Source organism: Pyxicephalus adspersus, chromosome 8, assembly GCF_032062135.1.
Source record: "Pyxicephalus adspersus chromosome 8, UCB_Pads_2.0, whole genome shotgun sequence".
Lineage (NCBI taxonomy): Eukaryota > Metazoa > Chordata > Amphibia > Anura > Pyxicephalidae > Pyxicephalus > Pyxicephalus adspersus.
Window position 1 is genome coordinate 59,563,565 of NC_092865.1, and position 22,208 is coordinate 59,585,772.

The window sequence follows — 22,208 nt, forward strand, 5'->3', positions numbered from 1 at the left end:
ACAACAGCTTTAGCAAGGTTCATTATCTATGTAACCTTCATGTTTGGTAGGCAACTCCGCCTGCAGTTGTAGGATAATATAAACAAAGTGTGTGAAAATAAAAAAAAAAGAGAATTGATCTTCTAAAACTACTGTTACAGCTATTAACCACAAATACAATGAAATTTCCACCTCCGATAGGTCTGACTCAGCTTGGCCAAGCTTTATAAAGACAAGGGCTGTCTAACTACAGTCCCTAAGACACTAAGAGCCAGGACCGCACAAATTTTAGTATTTCTGACAGACAGCAGTAAATTTAGTAAAGTGTGGATTCTAAAAAATGTCAGAAAATAACGGTTTATATGAAAATCCTGGCTAGTATGTGGCCCTCGAGGACTGGAGTTGGACAGCTTCTACACAGACATTTTTCTGCCAACCACAAACTGTCTGGCCGTTTAGCTATGGTGGCAACAGCTAGGCTAAGTGTGTATTTTGGCATTGTTGACCCAGTATAAGGAGTAGATGCTTATATGAGATTTTCTATATTTGGGTTCAAACTCAGGCAGCATCACACGTTGCAAAGCTACAGCCTGAATATTTTAGGCAGAGAAAATACTATGGGCTTGTGTTGACTGGCTCCGATGGGGAAATATAGCATGAATTTGCAACTTTTGGAGATCATTCATTATCAGGTACAGATGGCCAGCTTTAACTGCTCTGCACTCCCGTAGAGTCGCCTTGGGACTGAAGCAGCCTTGATGCAAAATTGATGTTATGATCAAGCACCCACCTTACCATCACTATATATCCGAATCAGGTGAGGACATGAAGCCAATATCGAGAGGAAAGAAAAACAGTTGGGAGACCACAAAGTTGTGTAGACACGGTGCTAACAGGCTACTTAAAGGGGTAATAAGAATTACAGACGTGCATGAATTCCAATTACATTACCACATTGATTGGAGCCATATAGGAAGTAGGAGTCTGTGTTCTTGGTTATCCATCAGAAGTTAGGAAGGGCTTTGGCACTTAGAGATGTGTTGCCATGTCAAAGAAGAGCACAATACATTTCTTGCACATTAGTTGTTATGTTGTGTATTTGCAGCAAAATTTGGGGAAAAAAAGCACCTATGTATTCAAAGATTTACACTTTTATTTAGTCTTAATACATTCCTAAAACAATATAAAAATAGTACACAAAGTCTGAAATCATTTCAAAGTCTTTAGAAATATGCCATATCTGGCTTCCACTGTGCGTTATCATCCAGTTTAGTAGAAACAAACATTTTAATATGTATCAGGAACAAAGAAAAAAAAAAAGAAGTGCAAAAATATACTAAAAAGAAGATACCAATGGGGACAACAGACTATCCCGAAACTCTTCAAAAGAGGGAAAAAAACCAATTCTTGAAGTTAATGTCTTGTTGTAAAGCTGCTGCCATGGATTGCACACACTTCTGTCTTTCCAATTAGTAAAGTGTTCTCAGGCATTTTATACCACTGTGCATGGCTTTTGATTTAATTGGCAAGGCTGGGCCTTTACAGAGCTATATAAATTTAAACAGCAGCCACAATCTCAATCCTTAAATGTTGGTTTAGAGAAGATCTTGGGAACATCTGCCCTTCCATTATTATAGCCGCTTGGCTGAAGTTCTGCACTAAAAAGCTTTACTCCAGCCAAAAAGCCATCATAATACACAGCTGAGATACACGTATGTGAGCTGCATTAGCAGCTAATATATTTGTCATTCTAGTGAGCCCCTCTATTGCTTTATAATGCACACCCTCCTGCTGCTACGGGATAGTAGGTTCAGTCTTCTCACCAAAATCTACAACCTTGTGGCTAGCTGTGCACCTTCCAGTCCTATCGGACCATGAAGGAGTGGGAGCAAAATTTAAGGGTCTGGTCCAGCAAGGGAAGAGTGTGCTGGTAAAACTAATATAGTTAGGTAGTGGTGGGGCTGCCATTACAAAGATATGGTCACTGCGCGCTGCAGAAAGATGTAATAGAAGGGCAAATGGCTGGTAAATTCATTTCAACATTACAATGCTAGCCTATTCAAAGCTATAATAAATATGCACTTAGTTTGGATTCCTTCTGCAGAGTTATTAGCATATATCCTGATGGATGGATTGGTTTAGGGCCGGTGTGCTGCTTTATATAGTATAGAGGAGTAACTCCAGTAGAATGCCCTAAGGCAATGAAGTCCATGTGGCCCCTGTTCACAGATAGCGGTACAAGAACTTGCTTTAAAAAGGTGAAAGCCATGCCTTAATATTCTTGAAATACCGGTATATGGCGTGGTTTTGTTTCCTGCAATACAGACCAGTCACTTCTGCTCTCATCTTGTGCAGGATAACTAACACACAAAAAGGGTAGGAAAAAAATAAAAGCACATGGAAAGAAAATGAAGAAGAAAGACCTTGAATACCCTTACATCATTATATTAGGTGTGCTTGATTCCCATATTTATAAATATCCACCAAAATATGTAATAGGTTCCTGAATGGCTCCCCATGGTGCTGTCTGCAGGAAGTAAGACCGTGTAGACAGGAAGCATGGTGCATGGACAAAAATAATAACATAAAAACAGCTTCTCTGACCCATCAAGACTTCTTACATCTCATGCTAGCAAATATTTGGCTCGCCAGGTTTAATAGATGTTTTTCTACTTCATCTAAAAATCAGGGCAAAGAAGGGAATTGTAAATGCCAGTATGATCAAAAATAGACTGAGAAGACTAAACTGTTAGAATTTAAAAATACACATTATGATTTTACATTTCCATGTTATTTTAGGCACTGTAAGTTTTTGTTCAGACTGTGGTCAGGCAGAGAAGGGATACAAAACAGGACAAAGTCTATGTTCAGGGTTATTGTTAATGTATTAATGCAAAAAACAAAATGCTGACAATTTATAGGGCTTTTGCTTATATGAAAAGGGAAAAAAAAGGGTCACACCATGTGTTTGCTGGATCCTCGCCTCGGATTATCTGACATCTGACAACTTCAAGACAGCCTCTCTCTGGCTCAACCGTGGCCACTTTCTATGGGCCCTTAGGTTTACATCCCTGGGGCCCTAAGGCTATGTACACAAGTGCAATAATTATGGTTACACAAGTGCAATAATTATGGTTGCAAAATGAATGATTAATGACAGATCAACAATTACTCACCATTATATTGAACGATTCTGTACATGCTGAAACGATACGATCGTTCAAACGTAATCCACCAATAATGTACACACGCTAGATACGATTGTTTGATGCAGGAAGCGAGGTGTACTGGAGAACGTGTACCACAGAACCATCCATGATGGTTGAACAATCGTCGCCCAAATCAGATCCGCCAGGACGGTGACCCATTTCCAGCAACAATCCTTGTTAATCGTCGTTGTGCAATCACATATTAGTAATTATTGCATGTGTGTATGTAGCCTAGGTAGACCATCAGCAGCCACTTTACTGCACAACCTTTGGTTCTCTTAAAAAATGCTTCACTTTAGAGCAGGGGTGTCAAACTCAAATACACAGAGGGACAAAATGTAAAACTTGGCAAAGAATTTTCATTCTTGAAATTTATTTAAAAAATTGAAGATGCTTATAAAATCCACTTGCGCTAAGCCCCTCTAAATCCAAAAAAACTACTGGCACCTCCCACGTGTAGCTGAGGAGGAGTGCTGAAAATGCCAGATGCAGCCAATGCGGGGACATCTCTAATGAGTGGCCCGCTGCTGGAACGCCCTCTTCATTGAAATAGAACCGCTACTACAATTCCCTGCATTGCATCTATAAAACAGTCCAATGCGGGGCCACGCATAGGAAAAGAGCCCGCTGACCTATAGACAAGAGTGATGCCATGACTTGTAGTAGCAGCGCTATTTCAATGGAGAAGCCGGCCAGCTGCAGTTTATATTTAGGATTTCTTTGGGGGGCCAAAAAAAAAAAAAAAGCCAGATTTGGTCTGTGGGCCAGAATTTGACACCCTGCTTTAGAGGGTTTAACTAGGTGCACCAGAGTTGAAGCTCCCAGGACCAACCCTATCCTGGATGTTTAAGATTTGGCATGCAGAGTCCACCCCTAAACCCAATACAAGTGGGTTCTACAGTCTTGTGAAAAAACTTGAATCTAATACTGCACCAACATTCCCGGAGACCTTTAACCCTCCCTTCAGACCATATCCAAGCAGGAACACCTAAAAGTGCACCAATTCCTCCTTTTCAACCAGCAAGATGGTCACCTAGAGACAATCAAGATCCCGATGCCTCATTAAAGATTACTTGTAACGCTGTGTACTAAAATACTATAATAATATTTGATGTCTCCTCTGTCCTAAGTCCATTCAGATCAGGGACAGATTAAGCTTGTAATGTAGGGCAAAGAACCAAATTCACCTAATTGCCTCAGCTCCAAAAGGGCTCATAAATAATGGTTCTCCTATTGATCTGTTGGCTTCTTTGCCTTGTAAATTCCCTTTAGAGATGAGAGGTAGGAAGCGGCTTACATTTCTATCCATAAATATCTGCGACAGGTTCACTTTAAGACTCCGCTTGACGGCTATTTGCCTATTTACAATTAGGCACTTCAGCAGTGCAATGATTTGAGGAAGGACATGGAAATAAAACACATCAATAAGTATTGGTGCATTATTAACAAGGCAGGAGAGTGCAGAGATTGTACAAACACACATCCATCGACATCACCGTACTGCAAATCTGCCAAATGGGACACAAGTCTCAAAATTGTTGACAGTTTGGATGATTTTTCCTTCTGACAGTTAAAGCTAAAAAGACCCAGGGGGCCACATGGACTGATACATCATATGTCCTGCTTGGAGAGCAAGCTAGTAAATGGCTATTGATTTTCTGCTAGCTCTTCAGAGCCCTGCACATGTCAGGTACTCGCAGAGAAATGACAAGGCACAGAGAAAAAAAAAAATACATATATTTATTATACACACACACCCTGAAAAACCTTTTTCTCCAAGTGGCAACAAGTAGAGGTGTCCCCGTTACTCCTCCAAAAAATGAGTTTCCTGTAAGTGACCCTACTGGTTTGCAATCGAAATTGGAATATATCAATGGGGATCTTAAAGGGAACCTGATTTTTCTAGAAGGCAGTTTTTATATCCAAATGTACACATCTGTGTGAACCTTACAACCCAATTGAATACCCAAAACAGATTTCCTGCAACAAGAACATTTGCATCAAAGCAGCCCCCAATATTACTTTTTAAAACTCAGCAGCAAGTAAAGTTCACAAGCCATACATATAGACAATGTAATCAGCCCACTTCATGTGAGCACAAAAGCATAAAAAGGTCAGGAGTCTCGAAGTTAAAACTTAATTGTTACTCATTTATTCATTTAAAACACAGACTGGGGCAGGAAAAGGTTAACATGACTTTGCATCACTAAATATGCATCACATAAAACCGCTACGCCACATATAGCGGAGGCAGACGTTCCATTCTCATTGTCTGCACCTTTCAGTAGAAGCTCAATGTTCCTTCTAATATTTCCAACATGCAGCAGCATGTACAAAGTCAGTTTTAAAGAACACTTTGGTGTCTAGTTGATGAAATGTTATATAATTGAGGCTCCGAATGAAAACACAATCTTTGCAAAATGTAAAAATTATAACCCTTTTCAAAGTAATTACATATAAGTTGCAAGTACCACTGTCTGGTCCACATCAGAGGTCCTAATTGTCTGTTGGTTAGTTACTGGTTCATTTAAATTACACAGGATGGCTAAATAAATTCCAGGTAATGACCTCTCTAAGTCCTACCAATCTTCATACTTGAATAGCTAAGGCTCCATAAAGACATCACTGGAAACAACATTTCGTCACAAGTTTCTATTATTGGATTAAAGAACGAGCGCGGTACACTGCTCAATGGAGACTATGGACTTTGTGAAGCGCTGCGTAATGTCAGTGCTATATAAATACTAGTTAATATATTAGTAGTATTATTGTTATTGATTATTTCTGTTCCTTTACTACCCCCATCAGAAGCAGAAAACCGCACCATGACTATCCAGCCATAGGCCAGGAAGGAGTTTACTACTTTTTCTGATGTGTATTTAGTTCACTTTAAAATACATAGTATCAATGTAGCAAGAACAGAAAAAAAATGCCATCACTATATGTTTTAACTTTACCCTTATTATTAAAGAAAGTTAGTTGAATCAAAGTATAAATGGGAGGCAGAGTGGCCAAAAGGTTGGTCCTCCAAGGTCCTAGATTTAAATCTGTTCAGAATGCCAATTACATGAAGTTGTATGGCGTGTGCGTTCCCTCTGGGGCCCTTTAGTTTTCTCCCACACCTGATCGTAGACAAAAGGTAGAATGTTCCTAAGGGACAGGTAGTGGCATAATGTTTTTGTCTATAAAATGCTATATAAACTATTGGTGATGCATAAATGCATTATAGTAAATGGACAGACCAGTCAATGTCTCCTGATCCCCGTTAGACCACCGCATTGTGGCACCGAATTGTAGGTTATAAAATCCCTGCCAGTCTATGACACTGTGGTGCAGCCAAGCCAAGAGCTGCAATTCAACAGGGACCAATACAAAAAATAAAATCAAAGCTTTCTGTAAGTTTTTATTTTTCACCCAAAAAACATCTTTATTTAAAAATTAGCCAATAGATATTTAAACACAGATAAGGCAGAACTTTTTCCTCCTGATCACATTTGTATGCAGCCCATGCCGCATGATTGCTTTAACTTCATTTACTTGTAAAGATAACAATGAATTAATTCACGGTAAACATGAGGCAGAATGCATAAACAATACGCTTCTGAACAATTAAAAATAAAGTCACAGTTTTTAGAATTCATTGGCTCTGAACCTGCACATTTAACGCGCACCTAAATAGCTAAAATTCTCATCTAGGTGTGCACGCGGAATGCAAACAGTTTGCAGAGAAATCATAAAATGATGCAAAACCCTGGGGCTTACACGAGAGGTAAAATAAACAACTATATTTAGATCCAGAGTACTCCATTAGTGCATCTCGCCAATTAGAATATGATGCAACTGCTGTCAACATGCTGAAAATCTCAGTCATATTTAATCTACAACAAAAGGAAGTACTACTGCCTTTGTCAAGTAAAATTTGGTTGCAGGAAACCGGCTTCTAATGAACATGTTAAGGAGAAAATTAGAGAAGATTTTAAAATGATGCCAATTAAGTCAATAACGACCTATGTCTACAGTCTAGAAATGTGTGTCAAATCTCAATTATATGACATGGTCCACATCAAAGCTAAATGAAGCAGGAATAAAACAAAACAACAACAGTGTTCTCCCCGGTCCCTTTTAGTTGGGTGCACCACCCAGCACTTTTGAATAACCACCCAGCGGTTTTTTGGGTGGTTACTGATGAGTTGGGTCACAATGCAGGGACCACCACCTGCCTACAATTTCTTCCCACCTAGCTTTATGCTATATATGACAGGGGGACAACAGAGAAGGAAAAAACTGGACCGGGGACTGAATTCCAAAAGGAGTTTGGGGCTACAGCTACAACACTCCAGAAAACTATTACCACCTTTGCAAAACATCTAGCAGATTTTAAAAGTATTATTCCTCCCTCCAATCTGGATTTTCCCCACAGTTCTAGATGAGACCCGGAACCAACCAGGTTACATGGTTCTACATAAAACCTCCCAAGCTAGACCAAAGCCTCTTCTTCAAAGCCAAGATTTTGGTTTCAGGGCCATATCTGCACTTTAAACAAATTGAAGAATAAAATAGGTCATCATTTGTTAACATGCATCATGAAAATTACATTTTTTCCTAATCAAATTTAATTTTTTTTTCTTAGAACAAAAGGCTTTTTCCTTTCACCCAAGGTAATGTTCATTTGCATCTGTCAAGCTGTCAAAATGAGCAACGTTAGCGATCTCCAGAGGTTGGTAAAGTAATCTGCAAAACCTGAAAGAGCTACAGAAAGACAAAATGCAAGGGTGTGTGGGCAAATAATATTTCCTTAAGGCTTTGGGTCTTCAGAAAGACAGCGGAAACTTAACAAGGAGTGTCGTGTTATATTTTGCTACTGGACAGGTGAACATTTCATTTATTTACAACAGCTGAGTGGTGGCCAGTGTCCAAAATAGGCCAGTGCCAACTTCCATCCCATATTTACACCTCGTTAAAATACTAGAGATTAGTTCCTCATAGCAAGCATGGTCTCTAGGGTTCAGCAACCATTATCTAAAACCCAATACGACCTCGTACACAAAACTCCAAATACCAAATAGGACTAACATGATTAAGCTAGTTCACAAAAAAAGTATGCAAAGTTATATCATTTTTCTCTGGAAAGTCCTCCATGTTGAGTATGCATCCGAACTAATCAACCAGAAGGCAACATGGGCTTTTACCATTGTGGAATCCACTCAAGTCTAAAATCTGACTTCGCACATAGTCTCTCAGACTTCAGCAGTAAAACCACTGTTTGCCCAGAAGGGACAAGGGTCCTACTAAAAAGCATTTAGGAAGAGGCCAAGCTTGGTATTCAATATTTGAAATAAAATTAAAGAGAAATAAAATACATAAAAGGGGTAGACAAACCTTATATGTAGAAGGAAAAAGATTTTTTTTTTTTTTTTTTTTTTTTATTTTTAAGTGCAACACTTTCTTTTTGCAGCACCTCCCCCTCATGACTGAATGGGAGCGCAGAGGCTCCTGGGATACCTACGTCACACATCCTGGGAGGCTCCGAGTGCTCCCGAGATATTAGGCATGCACAGAAGGGGCACTTTTTCTATTAAGGGTTTTCTTACCCTTTACAGTGGGCAACATCAATGATCTCACACCTGTGCAGTGCAAGATCGGGTGACGTGCCAAGAAGACTGAGCAAGAAGAAAAAGAGGAGGGAAGATGACGGCGCCCAGCGCTTCCTCAGTGCCAGGATAAAGTGGAATTCCAGGACGACGTGGGACTAGTACGCGAGAAGTAGCATCCAGGGACCTGCAGGTAATGTGATTTCTTTGTTTTCGGTTTAGTTCAGCTTTAAGTGTAAACGCTTGTACAAGCAATATTCAGAAAGCATATGTAGGACACATATCAGGCCATGCTTTGGTATATCATGTTAAAGGGCTTGAAAGCCCTAGTTCCTCTTTAAACCAAAAGACTCCTTTAAAAACTTTTGACGGTAATACAAATTTTATCCACTAATGGCGGGTCCTTCAGAAGCGGAGATTGATCCTCCTCCGAAGCAAACTTCACATGTGTTAATACATGGACAATGATCTCCCCATAGCGCTGTCTTTTCATATGCAAGAAATGCTGATTCTTTGAGAACTGTTTATGAAAGAGGAAAGGAGAGAAAAGACTTCTCTGACCTTGAGGCTGATCAAAGTAAATCAGAAATAAGCTGTTTTTATTAGCGAGGAGAAGAATCAATTGTTTGTCAGACATGCTGCTAGACACCTAATTGCTGAATAATAAAGAACAGATTTCTTAGTAGATGTTGCTGCATTCACAAATAACCTGAAACTTTGCAGTTTTTGTTTTGCACTGAATTGTCATTTGGTGGAGGCTACCTATGCACAAAACCAAATTCTATAAAAAAGTAATCACACATAACCAAATAAAATGAAATAAAGGAGGTGGGTGCTTAAAGGGCCTATTGACACTTGCAGGTAACATGTTATTCCATGTGTTTCTTAAAGCAACCCAATGGCCAAAAAGAAAGCACATTACTTTTTTTTGCTTCATATGTATGCAGCAATGTGCTCCCATCTACAGTACATCCAGTAGTAGTTAATCTCATTTAGCTGGACTTGTTCTTGCAGTATTGAACCGACGAAGCCTGAAGACCTGCAAAACGTCAACAGTACCAAAGTACAAATGTGACATACATACAATGACCTGGGTTATTGAGAGCTTTCACAGACATACCATACATTACAGTTTGCTTGGGTTCCAGCAAACTCCTATTGACTGGTGGTCAATTTACACATCAGAATTTCATTGCTTAGTTTGATTTGCACACAACAAACATATTTCACTGAACAAATCACCATCCATCTAAATATATAAGGAGGGTGGGGTTCTCCCCAGAAATTATTATAAACCAGGTGGTGGATAGTGACCCTTGTACTATGACCCAAATTTTTAGTAACCACTCAAAATTAGACTGGTGGTTACGGAAAAGAACCAGGTGGTGCGCCCAGCTAAAAGGAGCTGGGAGAACACTGGAATGAGCTCTAGGAAGATGTAATGCTGGTAGGTATTAGTGGATCTGCTTGTGTACACTAGAACAATGTTAAAGAGACATTTACTAGATTTTGGGAAGTTTGTCCAGGTACAAAACATGGTTATAATGAATTCACAGCAAGGAAGCATAGGCATAATAAAAACCAAAACATATATTGCTGTTCATTTTGGAGATTCCGGAGCCCTAAGGTCAGTCGGGGAAAAAAAAATCCATGACTCTGGCAAAAGCAGCAAAGCAAGATAATGATTTAAGATGGTGTCTCCCCCCCCCCCCCCCCCATTTTACTTGGCACTTTCAAGTAACTAATTTTTAATATTTGGGTAGTTACTGAAAAGTTGGGTAACAATAAAGGGGTTGCCACCCACCTAGATCTACTTCCCTGCCAGCTTAAAAAAAAGTCTAGGGAGCACACCATCAAGTTTTAACCAGGAAACAAATATCTAGCATGGAACTGTATTACTCATTATTACGATTATTAATTAAGATAACCTAAATAATTAAGGATATAAAAAGTCAGCAGAAACTTCAGACAAACCACACTATTTATTTTGATACAAACTGAAAAAGAATGGCTCGTCAAATTGATTAGCTTACTACACCAAGAGGGCAATTTATCAATCCACAATAATATCTAGATTTTTTTTTCCTTTATGAGCATTTGGCTAATAATCCTGTCATAGAATATCCATGTTCTTGCTCAGTCTGCTAATAAGACCTCTGAAATTTAAAAATGGGTCCCCGAGGCCAGCTTCGCACAAAACATTACTCCTGGTTTGAATGGTCGATCAATTTCACTTATGACATATTTAAAGGATTTCGTCTCAAATTCTGACTAAAAGTCCAATAAGATTTCCCCGTCGCTCTGCAGGGATGTCATTAATCGTCAACTGAGAAAAAAAATATTTCCCCCTCATATTTTGGCTCTGTGAAATATCGTCATGAGAGGGAGCCAGATATTGGCGGGCCAAACGAGAAAGAAAACCTTAATGGAATGCACCTCAAGGAAAGGCCCAATCGCAGTCAATATGTACTGCGAGTTTAAAGCAGGGATGTCGAGCCGCGGTACGGATCAATCATTTCTCCCTGGAGTGTTCTGAACAAACAAATCTTTATCAGTAATACAAACACCAAGAAAGCCATTATAATAAAAGCCGTCTGTGCCCAGTTATTGAACTCGTGTCACTTAGTCTTTTAAAGGAAGGACAAACTGGGTTTTATATCAGATGGTACAAAGGAAAATCAGGGAATGGAGCTGGGTATTATTAGGTATTCAGCTATGGAAAGCAGAGAGAGCACAGAGTATTCAAAATGGAAGAGAGTAGACAATGTCCCCGTAACTCCATTGAGAGTTTCAAGAGCTGAAGCCTTTTCTAAGATCAAACACCCATATTGTCCAACAGGCTGAGAAAAGCATAAACATGTTTCAGATTATGGAAAAAACCTACACACCAACACAGTGTTTAACCCAGAATATTTTTTAAGCCGGGTGCTAAGAAATTGTAGGCGGGTGGCAGGGTAGGTATTGTGACCCAACTTTTCAGTAACCACTCAAAAACAGCCAGGGGGGTCACCGAAAATTGCTGGGTGGTGCGCCCAACTAAAAGGGGCTGGGGAGAACACTGCCAACAACTTATACCCAAAATTTAGCATGGAGACAGGTATCAACTTTCGCCTGAAGAGCTACAGCTTTATTGGGAACCTATAGACTCTACAACTTATGATAAGACTTTGATGCTTGGTTGCCCTTTGCACTTCTGACCTCTACTACAGGATACTAGTTGTGGATAAAGTGGAACTTACAGGTCCCAAAATATTCCCTGATCTAATATATTATATATAAATAAATCAGCCTGTTAAAAGGTGCAAGTACCACCAGTAAAGTCAATAGAATACTTGCCTCATCCCAAGTGTAGACGAGAAGGGTCAAATTTCTACTGGCTAAATCCTGGGAGGTACAAAGCAGCCCAAAAAAAAAATTCACCATAATTCTTGCAAAGAATCCAGTGTCTTCGTCTAACATTTAGCCTGCTTTATGTTCTTCCAGGAGGGATGTAAAGCTGCGTCCAATGATGCAGAAGACGTAAGTTACCAAGTATGCTCTTACCTACTAGAGAAAAAAAAAAAACTGAAACCAGATAGAACCTAGTTCCTGGAAATTCGGTTCTTCATTAGAATACAGCATAAGTCAATCAATCTTTATGGCGAGGCATGTCTCAGCACCCAGTGACATGCTGATGAACACCGGACACTAAAAATAAAGCCATCAGGGTTTGTGTGCTTACAATCTGATAGTAAATGCAAATGTTAAAGCAAAAACACAACAGGGTTAAGGGAAGTGTTTGTACTGGCTGTGACAGGACAACGTTCCGGAGAACACAAAATAAGATTAAAAAAAAAAAAAACACTTTTCCCATTATGGTTTTCTTTTTAAGCAAACGTAAGGATATAGCAGTGAATTCACGCTTGAGATTGTACTGCTAATTATGTTTTCCAAAACAAAAAACCCACAAACAAACACACAATGGGTAGCCTTATTAACGGGACACACAAGCCAAATTTCCTTATAACGGGTCATACAAATGTAATAGGGATGCCGGAACTGTGCAGCCAGTGCGGAGCATTCCTGGGCTTTGTGCAAACACTGGCCACACAAACACTCGCTCAAAGTTATTCCTGGCTTCCGGATCTTTCCAAAAGCAGCTGCAGGGGGGTCTCTGTGTGATGTTTCGCAGTTCAGACACAGCAAAGTTTTCAGTGTGGAGTCAGAGTTCGCCCTGGGGAAGTCTAAGGGTCCAATTGCACACAACAGTACCAGACGTGTTCATGTTAATATACAGCCAAAAAACAAAATACAACCAGATGAAGCCTTCCTAATGCAGACCACTAGCGAAGACAAACAAAATCAGCACATGGAGAGGGGAGAAAAACACTTTCATGGCAATATACACAATCAAAAGAAATTTGCACTACAGGATTTTCTCGGCCACTAGATGTTCTCAAGCAAATGTCTCGCATCATTAAACTCACTGCAACAAGAGCGTAGGCCCTCTTAGATCATCAGTCGCCAATAGGCGTCTCAGTCCCCCATGTGGACAAAACCCACCCATCGCAGGCTCAAACCTTTTGTTGTGTCCACAGCCCTGCACTAATATCCCCCCAGGATTTTTGGCAAGCAGGACTGGCATCATGACATCCCTCCTTTGAGCAACACACGGCTCCCAGCGCATGTGCGTTCCGCTTTGGTGAGTTTAGTGGTCCATGCGGTTTGAAAGGTTGGCGACCACGGTCTTGGAATAACACCAGTGTGTTAAACCTGCAGAAAATTAATAGGCAAGCCAACCCAGACAAGGTATGGCAAACATAAGTAGCCTGATCTTACAATAAAAACCTGTTCTTTGCAATATTCTACCAGCACATACTCATGATCTGGGACTTAAAAAAATGGCTTTATTCTGGATCCTATGAAACAGCAATGCCCCCAAGTGCCCCAGCACAATGCCACCAGGTATGGAAACTCATAATGACCAGGCTTTCTCAACTTTTTGCATATAGGAAGCCTTGAAATAACTTTCAGATCCTAAAGGAACCCCAGCTAGAATTTTTATATCCACAGCTGACAGTACATTAGAGTGGTGGTCATTGAGAAGAATGCCTCCTACATTATTGGCCAATGAGAAGTATATTCCCCTTAAGGGAAAGGCAAAAAGATCATTGGCATCAATGGTAACTGCTCTAAGAAGCAAAAATTCCTCATTGTTCTAGGAACCCCTGGCAACCTCTGGAGAAACACTGGTAGATGAAAAAAATTGGAGCAGATGCAATGCATGGTAACAGACACAGGAGTGACACACTTCTGTAAATCCAAAAACAAAGCAGAAGACATAATTTGCCTTCATAAAGAACCTTCAAAATAAGGGAAGAAATTGAATATTTACTTCATTTATCTTTTCTTTCTTCATTGAACAAAAAAAAAACTAAACTGACCTATTAAGCTTTTTGCAGACACAATGCAATAAGTCACAGATACGCACCTCTCCCTTACAAAGTAACTCAAGGCAAACACAGTGCTTTCCTTGCCGCTCGGGGCCCGGAATTAGGCTGGAAACACGGAGAGTAATAATGCATCAGCCTGGGGCCGCAATGAGACTACAGGCAGCCCTTGTTTTGCAATTTCAAATAAGTCACTGTATTTTCTTTTCCACATCTCCAACAATAATAAGTTATTGCTCTCCCTAAGCCAGCAAATATGCACAGCATGCAAAGTGACTGCAGTACAGATTACACCCACATAGCTTTTCACAAAATGCGTAAAAAACATGTATTCCCACCGTGGAGGTAATTTTGGCGGTGTATTAAGTAGCTTTTCCGCCCCTTCCTATTTCCAATGGAATTAAATTACGTTTTCCTGCACCCCCCTTCTTTTTTTTTTTTTTACTCTGACACAGGCATTTAAGGAGCCTTTGCATTTAAATCACCAAGAAATCACATTACTGCTTCAGCCCCATTTCTGCAAAGCGCTTCACTGTGATTTATGAAGCTCAGCAATCTCCTGTGACAAGTTCTGCTCCGAACGCACTGGACGTGTTATATGTATAGGTCAAAAGCCTGATCGCTACTTCCAGACAACGAGTTGACTGCTTGCTATTATTTTGCGGTTATTTTGATATTATAGCATGTGATCGTTTGCAGAAGACATATTAAAAAAAAAAAAAGGGAACAAATTGGGAGGATTTACAAGCAACTTAAGCAACCGCAGTATTCCAGTATGCCATGTACTGAAGGAGGCCTATATAGACAGCAACTGTCAATCATTCTCGCCCAAACCAGGCTAATCTGTAATCTATATAATCCATAAAATTTGTAGAACAAATAGAATGGTATGGAGGCAGATATGCTTTGCAAAGTAAATTAATGTGTTACCTGGAGAGCCCAATCACTTGATAAAGGCTGCCTATTACATTATGTGAATGGGCTTTATATTGCATAGGCGAGGACAAGCACATTGGGCTAGCAAATATTTTACCAATGATCACAATGCATCAGCATATATATGGGGATTGCTCTCCATTGTAATTCCCATCATCACTATGGAGCATGTAGCAGGCACAATTTAGCTTGATCCAAGCACAGACTGTCAGCCCATACAATTCCAAGCCAATGCACAGTATGAGAGGTCGTTTTGGTCATATTGCTATAGACGCTTCATCTAGAAACAGCTCCTGGACTTCCTTCACTGCTTGATGAGTCAATGGCCTGAACAAACACACATCAGGTGTCAGAACATTAGACGTAAATGATACAGCTCTGACTCCATAGAAGCAAGGATGATGTAGACAAGAGCTCACACCTTCAAGAGCAAGTCTTGATAACCATAATTAAGCCCATACAGATTTAAGATGATTGTCCCTGGAAATGATCTTTCGTGTTCGTTTCCAGCGACAGATGAAAAGCACTGTACAGACAGCCCCATTCTGTTCTATGGAGAGGTGAGGAACAAGAACGCAGCACCCCACTGTGTTCTCCACCATAGGTGTGCAAGCAACTGTCCCCTATGGGTCATTCATCAATTTGCCATGGAAGATTGATGAATGATGACAGGGCACACGTCTGATTTGTGCCCACCATGACCATTTGTTTCAAACGAGGATCATCTAACAATTCTACATATCCACAAGGTATTTATGTATCTGTCCTCTGCTTGGCCATTTCAATAATAGAGGGATACAAACTAGAACAGGTTCAACACCATATCAACAAGTAGGTTTTGCTACACAAATTAGTAACAAGGGCCAGGTATGTTTTTGTTTGTGTTTTGTGCATTGGTTTTATGTGGCATGACACACACGGACAGCCCTGGCACCTATTTGGGTGTACAAATGCCCATCTCATACTGCACAGAATGTCTGATTGGCTTCAAGTTGATGCAAACATCTAGGAAAAAACAGTCAAATTTAAAAAGTAAAATTCCTGCAGGCATGCCATACCAAACATATGTAATAATCATACCTCTGGTAAAAAAAAAAAAAATGAACTTTCAAGGTTGTTTTTTATTCCTTTTTCGACATTCAATACTAAATAAAATGCAACATCAATAAACTGAAAGATGGCTTGTGTTCCCTATTATATGTCATTTCATTTTCCCTTGGAAAAGTAGAATTTGCTCTTTAAAGCCTATGGAATAATTCAGTAGTGGGATTAGGAGGTGAGCAGTTCAAGGCAAAGATCAGGTTCTAGTCAATGCTCTGCAACTGTCATGCGGCCACAAAAAACAGCACGCAAATCGATGATCAATGTGAGCTGGGACAAAAATATATGGCAGTTTTTATGGACAGTGACAAATACTGTATGCACAGGGGGAATCACGGTCAACCCGCCGATTTCTTCAATTCGACCATTCAATATTTCAAACTCAGGTTAAGTACACCAACAACATCTCGGGAGCTTGCTCAATGACTAATGCTCGCAGTTGGAATCAATAGGAATTACATTATTCACAGTATTCCGATGATACACAGAATTTGGATGGGGTACAAATGTTTCCGGATATATTTGCACGTAAATAAATCAGAGATGCATTTCTAAACAGAATTCATGAATGGTTTATCCGAGTAGGCAGGAAGATACATAAATACAAATATTCAATAGTTTTGCCCGTTTCTCAAAAATATAAAAGGAATGTAATATCAATATATTTCTGTAACAGAAGCAAAATTTGTTTAATTGTGTTATTACACACACACATAAATGGAGTTTGATCAATAGAGGATGGTGGATGCTTTCAACATTGTGGTAGGCAATTCATTCACCCGGTTCAGTAGAAGATCTATGAAAACTAGAACATCAAATGGATCACTATTAGTGACATCCTTGTGACAAGACCACCGACCATACATGAATTATCATAGTGCATTAATAACATTATGTTCTTCTGACAACAATCCAGACAAGGACAATAAAACACAAACTTTGGATACCTTTGGTTGTCTGCTACAGCCTCGGTGGGATCTGCCATGAGAGGACAACCGATGTGCTCTCCTAACAATACTGATTGACTGGCTTCTTCGCAGACCCTCATTTAAGCACATCAAGTATAGAAGCCAATGAGTCCAGGCAACCAATGGTGTCTGAAGACCAACAATGATATCCTTTTCACATCAAAGGGGAATTCTATATCTTACAATTACCAGTAACCGACAAGTCAACAACCCAAAAGGATTGATTCTTAGCAAAGCTGAGAGATGCTGAAACCATGCGGTTGGTTCTCTCTAGTCTATATGCCCACAAAATCCAAATATCTAATAAGAGATGGCCAACATATCTCTGAAAAGCCATTCTGAGCTACCAAATTAGGTTTAGTTCTTCATAGTCAGACAAGTGACAGATTTCTTTTTTTTGTGCCCAAACTGGAGGTTCTGCTTGAATTGTAGCCAATGTAATTGCAACCCCATGTACAAAACTCAATGATAGATTTCTAGGTACCCTTGTTATAAAAGCTCTACTTCGGAAGCAGGACAAATGAGCAACAGTCTCACAATCAGAGCAGGTATGTCATGTCAAAAATCATATGGGGTGTTCTTGGTATGCAGCGGCTCATATCTACAATACGGGTCCAAAGAAGGTCACCAGATCATGGATAATCAAAGCTTAATCATGCACAGGAAGAATGGGTGCGTAGCATATATGGTCCGATCATATTTAAGTGCTACTATGGTACATATTGCTGCGGACCATGAGGAAGAAAAAAAAAAAAAAAAGTGTCCGAGTGCACTGTGCATCATAGCACGTGGGATATGAGACTAGATGAATGTGCCCAAGTCTATTGCCAAAAGTACTTACAAGGGGCACATGAGCATCAGATCACAACCATGGAGTAATAGAAGTGGGCAGTTATAATGAATCGCCTTTTCCTTTTAAATTATGTTGAAATGGGTGATCATGCACATGGAAAGAAAGCAGGTCAGTGAAGGCAGGGTGACTTATGGGACCCACTGCCATAATCTTGGTGCCAGATACCATAGGACGCTTTTCGAGGTCTTGTAGCGTCTATACCTCAGCAAATCAGACCTGTTTCACCAGAAGAAGTGGAACTTATATACAATATTAGGCAGGTGCTTTTAATGTTTAGGCCGATTAATGCAAAGTTCTAGATCAGACAACTGATGTCGCTGTAGGGAAGGACAACAAGCCTCAGCAGTATCTGACACACAGAAGAGAGCTGATGCTTTTTCCCCAACCCTAAATAGCTTTGGAAAGGGAAGGGAGTGGTTATTTATTCTTCCCAATATTATATTAAAATATAATTTCCAACAAGTCAGAGTTATTATTGATCATGTAACTGACATTTATATCAGATTCGGCATAGCAGATAGATGGATTTGAAGTGCAAGCATGCTTGATACACCCAAATGCTAAGTTTGATCTGGCTCTGTCCAAATACCGTTTTCTATGAGCTTGGTGTCATTTTGGTGAACACCTGTAAATGTCACAGACAGACGTTACATAAAGCTCAAACAGTCCAAAAAGGATTTAAATCACACCTGCTTGCAAGACCGTCACATTAAACCTGCATAACGGCTTGTTTTCCCTCAAGTGCTCCCAAAGAGACCCTACTAGATGTAATTACTGTACAATATCTGAGGCACGGAGAAGGACATCACTCAACGCACTGAAATAGAGAATAAATCAATACAGAGATAAATGTTTCTTCTCAAGTGTGGCCACCTTATTTCAATGTATATCATCTCGGCCGGGGAAAAACCATCAAATGGCAAAAGCAAGAAACCAATCGTTTGACTTTTGATGAGCAAAATCAACAAGATCAAGAATGCCGAGATGTAAACAGGAGGAGTTCGCTCCATGACGGAACTACAGCCATCAATCCGGCTCAGGTGGTTCAATGTTGGTAATTAGGAATTTTGATAGAAATGACTTTACAAAATATTTATCTGGATAGAATAAAAGTTGTTTAATGAAATAAGAAACCCCAAACTGGTATTCAATTACCAACTAACCCAACATCAATGCTGATGGTCACAATATTTGGTGGAGAATGATAATATTTTGTACACTGCAAAATAAATAACAGTCTACTTAAAAAAAAAAAAAAAAAAACACAACAAACAAAAAACAATATCACAAGATAAAAAATAAACAAAATACAGTTTACAAAAACACATGCAATGCACAATATATTCACACCAAGACATTATAGGGTACACATTTGAACCAATAAGGAAAAAAAGTCATGCCGTTACAGTTACACCCTTGAAACCATATCAGAATTTTTAGTTTTTTCCTTTCTAGTGAAAAGAAAAATAATTTAGGCAAAAAGTTAAACAATTATGCAAAATGTCACCGTGATGGAGAAAGGGAAAAAAAAACCCCAGACAACAGTTTGGCAAGTTGCAGACCTTCGAAGCGAGGAGGACACTCTGCACTATTGGAGTGTACCGAAGCATGGATCAATACACAAAAACAGCCTGGAATACAAATTCTGATATCCTTTCCATAAAACACACGAAACACCAAACAAAATAGACAAAACAGCACAACAACAAAACAAAAACACCAACGGCTATTTGGTTTTGTACACTTTTGTTACTTTCTGTGAATTGGACCTGAATTGGGCTACAGGAACGGTAATTTCGCCAAATTCTATTTGCTTTGACACATTTTCTTTTCTTTTACAAAACCAATGTTATTATTCCAACATATTTAGTGGAAACCGGGAAAGATTTTAATACTCCACAGCTATAAAGGACGGCTCGGCAGTGCCTCTCCTGGTATCTAATAGTCACTACACATTTATTCTAGTGCTGGAGTGACCTCCGTCTCCTGTCTGCTAAATGATTGCATTCATGGAGCATTTCATGTGCTTTGTGGACATGAGAGCTGCATTATCTCCTTATTTGTGGCCGAAATGCTGAATTGCAGCAAAAGAAGCAAACCGCCCCCTGGTAAATGAGGCATGAATAATGCTATTATATATATTTAAAGGCTGCAAGTCAATATACCCTGCCCAGCCAACATGTGTGCCATTGCACTACAACACAGGCATAGCTACTCTTTGATGTTGAAGATGTTAGGAAGCCAGGAAAGGAAATAGTTGTCTGCAAGTGACACATTGTATCAATCACAGGCAGCACATATGTGGGAACTTGGGGGATCACTTAGGCATGTTGTTCTATGGCAATTTAAAGGTGGGACTGAAAACTTTGGGGGGCATTAGGAATACCAAAGGGGGGCTCTTTTTAGTGCTTTAGTGCCATGGCCAGCAAGCTCAGCACTGTTACCCCAACTCCAACTATTGCTTTGATTAGGCGAGCACTGCACCAAAAGGCAGCCACATAGCAGATTCCTAAAATAAGAGAGGGAGGGGGTAGACCAAATTTTACAAGGGATCTGTTCAATATAAGCTGAGCCCCTGGAAGTCAGCTCCAGCCCGTGCCCTAAGCCTGACACTGGGACGTGCTGCCAGTTGGGTAGCTGCATGGAGTATGTGTACCCAGATGCTTGCCAGATACTCCAGCCAGGAGGCAGTAGAAGCCCCGCATGGAGGGTGGGCAATCGGTGCAAATTAAATAAGTGTGCCAGGCATTAATGGAACAAGAGTGTTCACCAAAAGCTCCATATATGACCTACAGAGAGGACCATAAGTGAAGGTTAGATCCCAAAATAAAACCCAATCAGACGTGGGCTGCCCAGATTTTGGTGGATATGGCTTATGTAGAAATAGAAGGAGGCTATGGGGAGTTTGGTGTATGAATAGGGAACTACAAGGACCCAGGCTGGGGGTGGGAAAGAGAAGAAAGAGCAGCTCTGGAATGTGGTCAGCAGGCAGGAAAAGAGCATTAGGGGGCCCTGGAAGGCATGTGAGGGAAGTGGAAGCCCTGGAAGGCTAACAAAGGTCCATACCTAGCCCTGGGGCTAATCCCCCCAGCAATGTCCCCCCTCCCCCCACACAGGACTTACCAGGGTAGCACAGGACATAGTGCAGGAGTGAGGGGGAGATTTTCAGGAATAAGATCCACCAGCACGGCTGCAGTAACCTCCGCATGACACCATGCACATTGAGGGGAAACTTGTTGACTGATTGGCCTCCCAGGCGACACCAAAAAAGTAAATTGTGTGTGCAGATGGGGGGTCACCGTGCCGGGGGGGCCCTGGGCTCCGGGGTCTGCTCACTGGGGGGGCTCTGGGAAGTTAGAGCCCTGGATCTCATGCATGCAGCTAATTCCAGCAAGCTGGAGGAAAGTCCGAGCTCTGCTCCCTACATCCAGCACCAGGAGGCTCGGGGGGGGGGGTTCTGTAGTCCACTTTAGTCCAGGATCCGGGGGTCTCTAGTCCAAGCTGTGCTGATCACACCGTGCACGGCCGCTTTCCATTCTCCCGTACAGGAAGTAACATGTGAGCGGCGCCAGCCGGAGACTTTAAAGCTCGGAGGGAGAGGGAGCGCGGGGGCGCGCACACTGACACTGGGCGGCTAGCACACGCGCGCTCCCGACGCTCTTAAAGCTGCACAGCTCCAATTCCTTGCAGCAGAAGGAGGATTCTTTTTTTTTTTTTTTTTTTTTTTTCATTCTCCAGCTGCTTCCAAAAGAAGGGAGGAGATGACTTCTATCATATAGGATTAAAAGGTATCAAAGCAGAGTAAGACTTATGGAAGGGGGGAGGTAAGTGAGAGGAACCAGGGATGGACCTCAGGATGAGAGATGGGATGATGAGGATGATGGGGATGATGGGGATGATGGGGATGATGGGGATGGTGGGGAGGGGGATCAGGGCTGTGTGAATGGATCACTGTCATTTCCCCAAACACAGCTCACACCCTCCCCAACACACTCCATGCAAGATAACAGGCAGCAGCTAATCACACACTGACTGTCCCCTCTGTATATTCTATTATATATTATGTATATTATATAGTCTGTATGTATTCTATTATGTATATTATATATTCTGTATATATCTGTGTGTGTTCTCCATCAACT

General features: G+C 40.6%; 1 protein-coding gene across 1 annotated transcript in view; it reads right to left on the minus strand.

Moving 5' to 3' along the window:
* PTPRG (protein tyrosine phosphatase receptor type G) overlaps positions 1–21,674 on the minus strand; it is a 324,449-nt gene extending 302,775 nt beyond the window's left edge. Inside the window, exon 1 of the mRNA XM_072421218.1 lies at positions 21,190–21,674. Coding sequence (XP_072277319.1) covers positions 21,190–21,274 — 85 coding nt within the window. The 5' untranslated portion in view covers positions 21,275–21,674. The remainder of the gene's footprint in view (positions 1–21,189) is intronic.
* Positions 21,675–22,208: the final 534 nt, after the last annotated feature.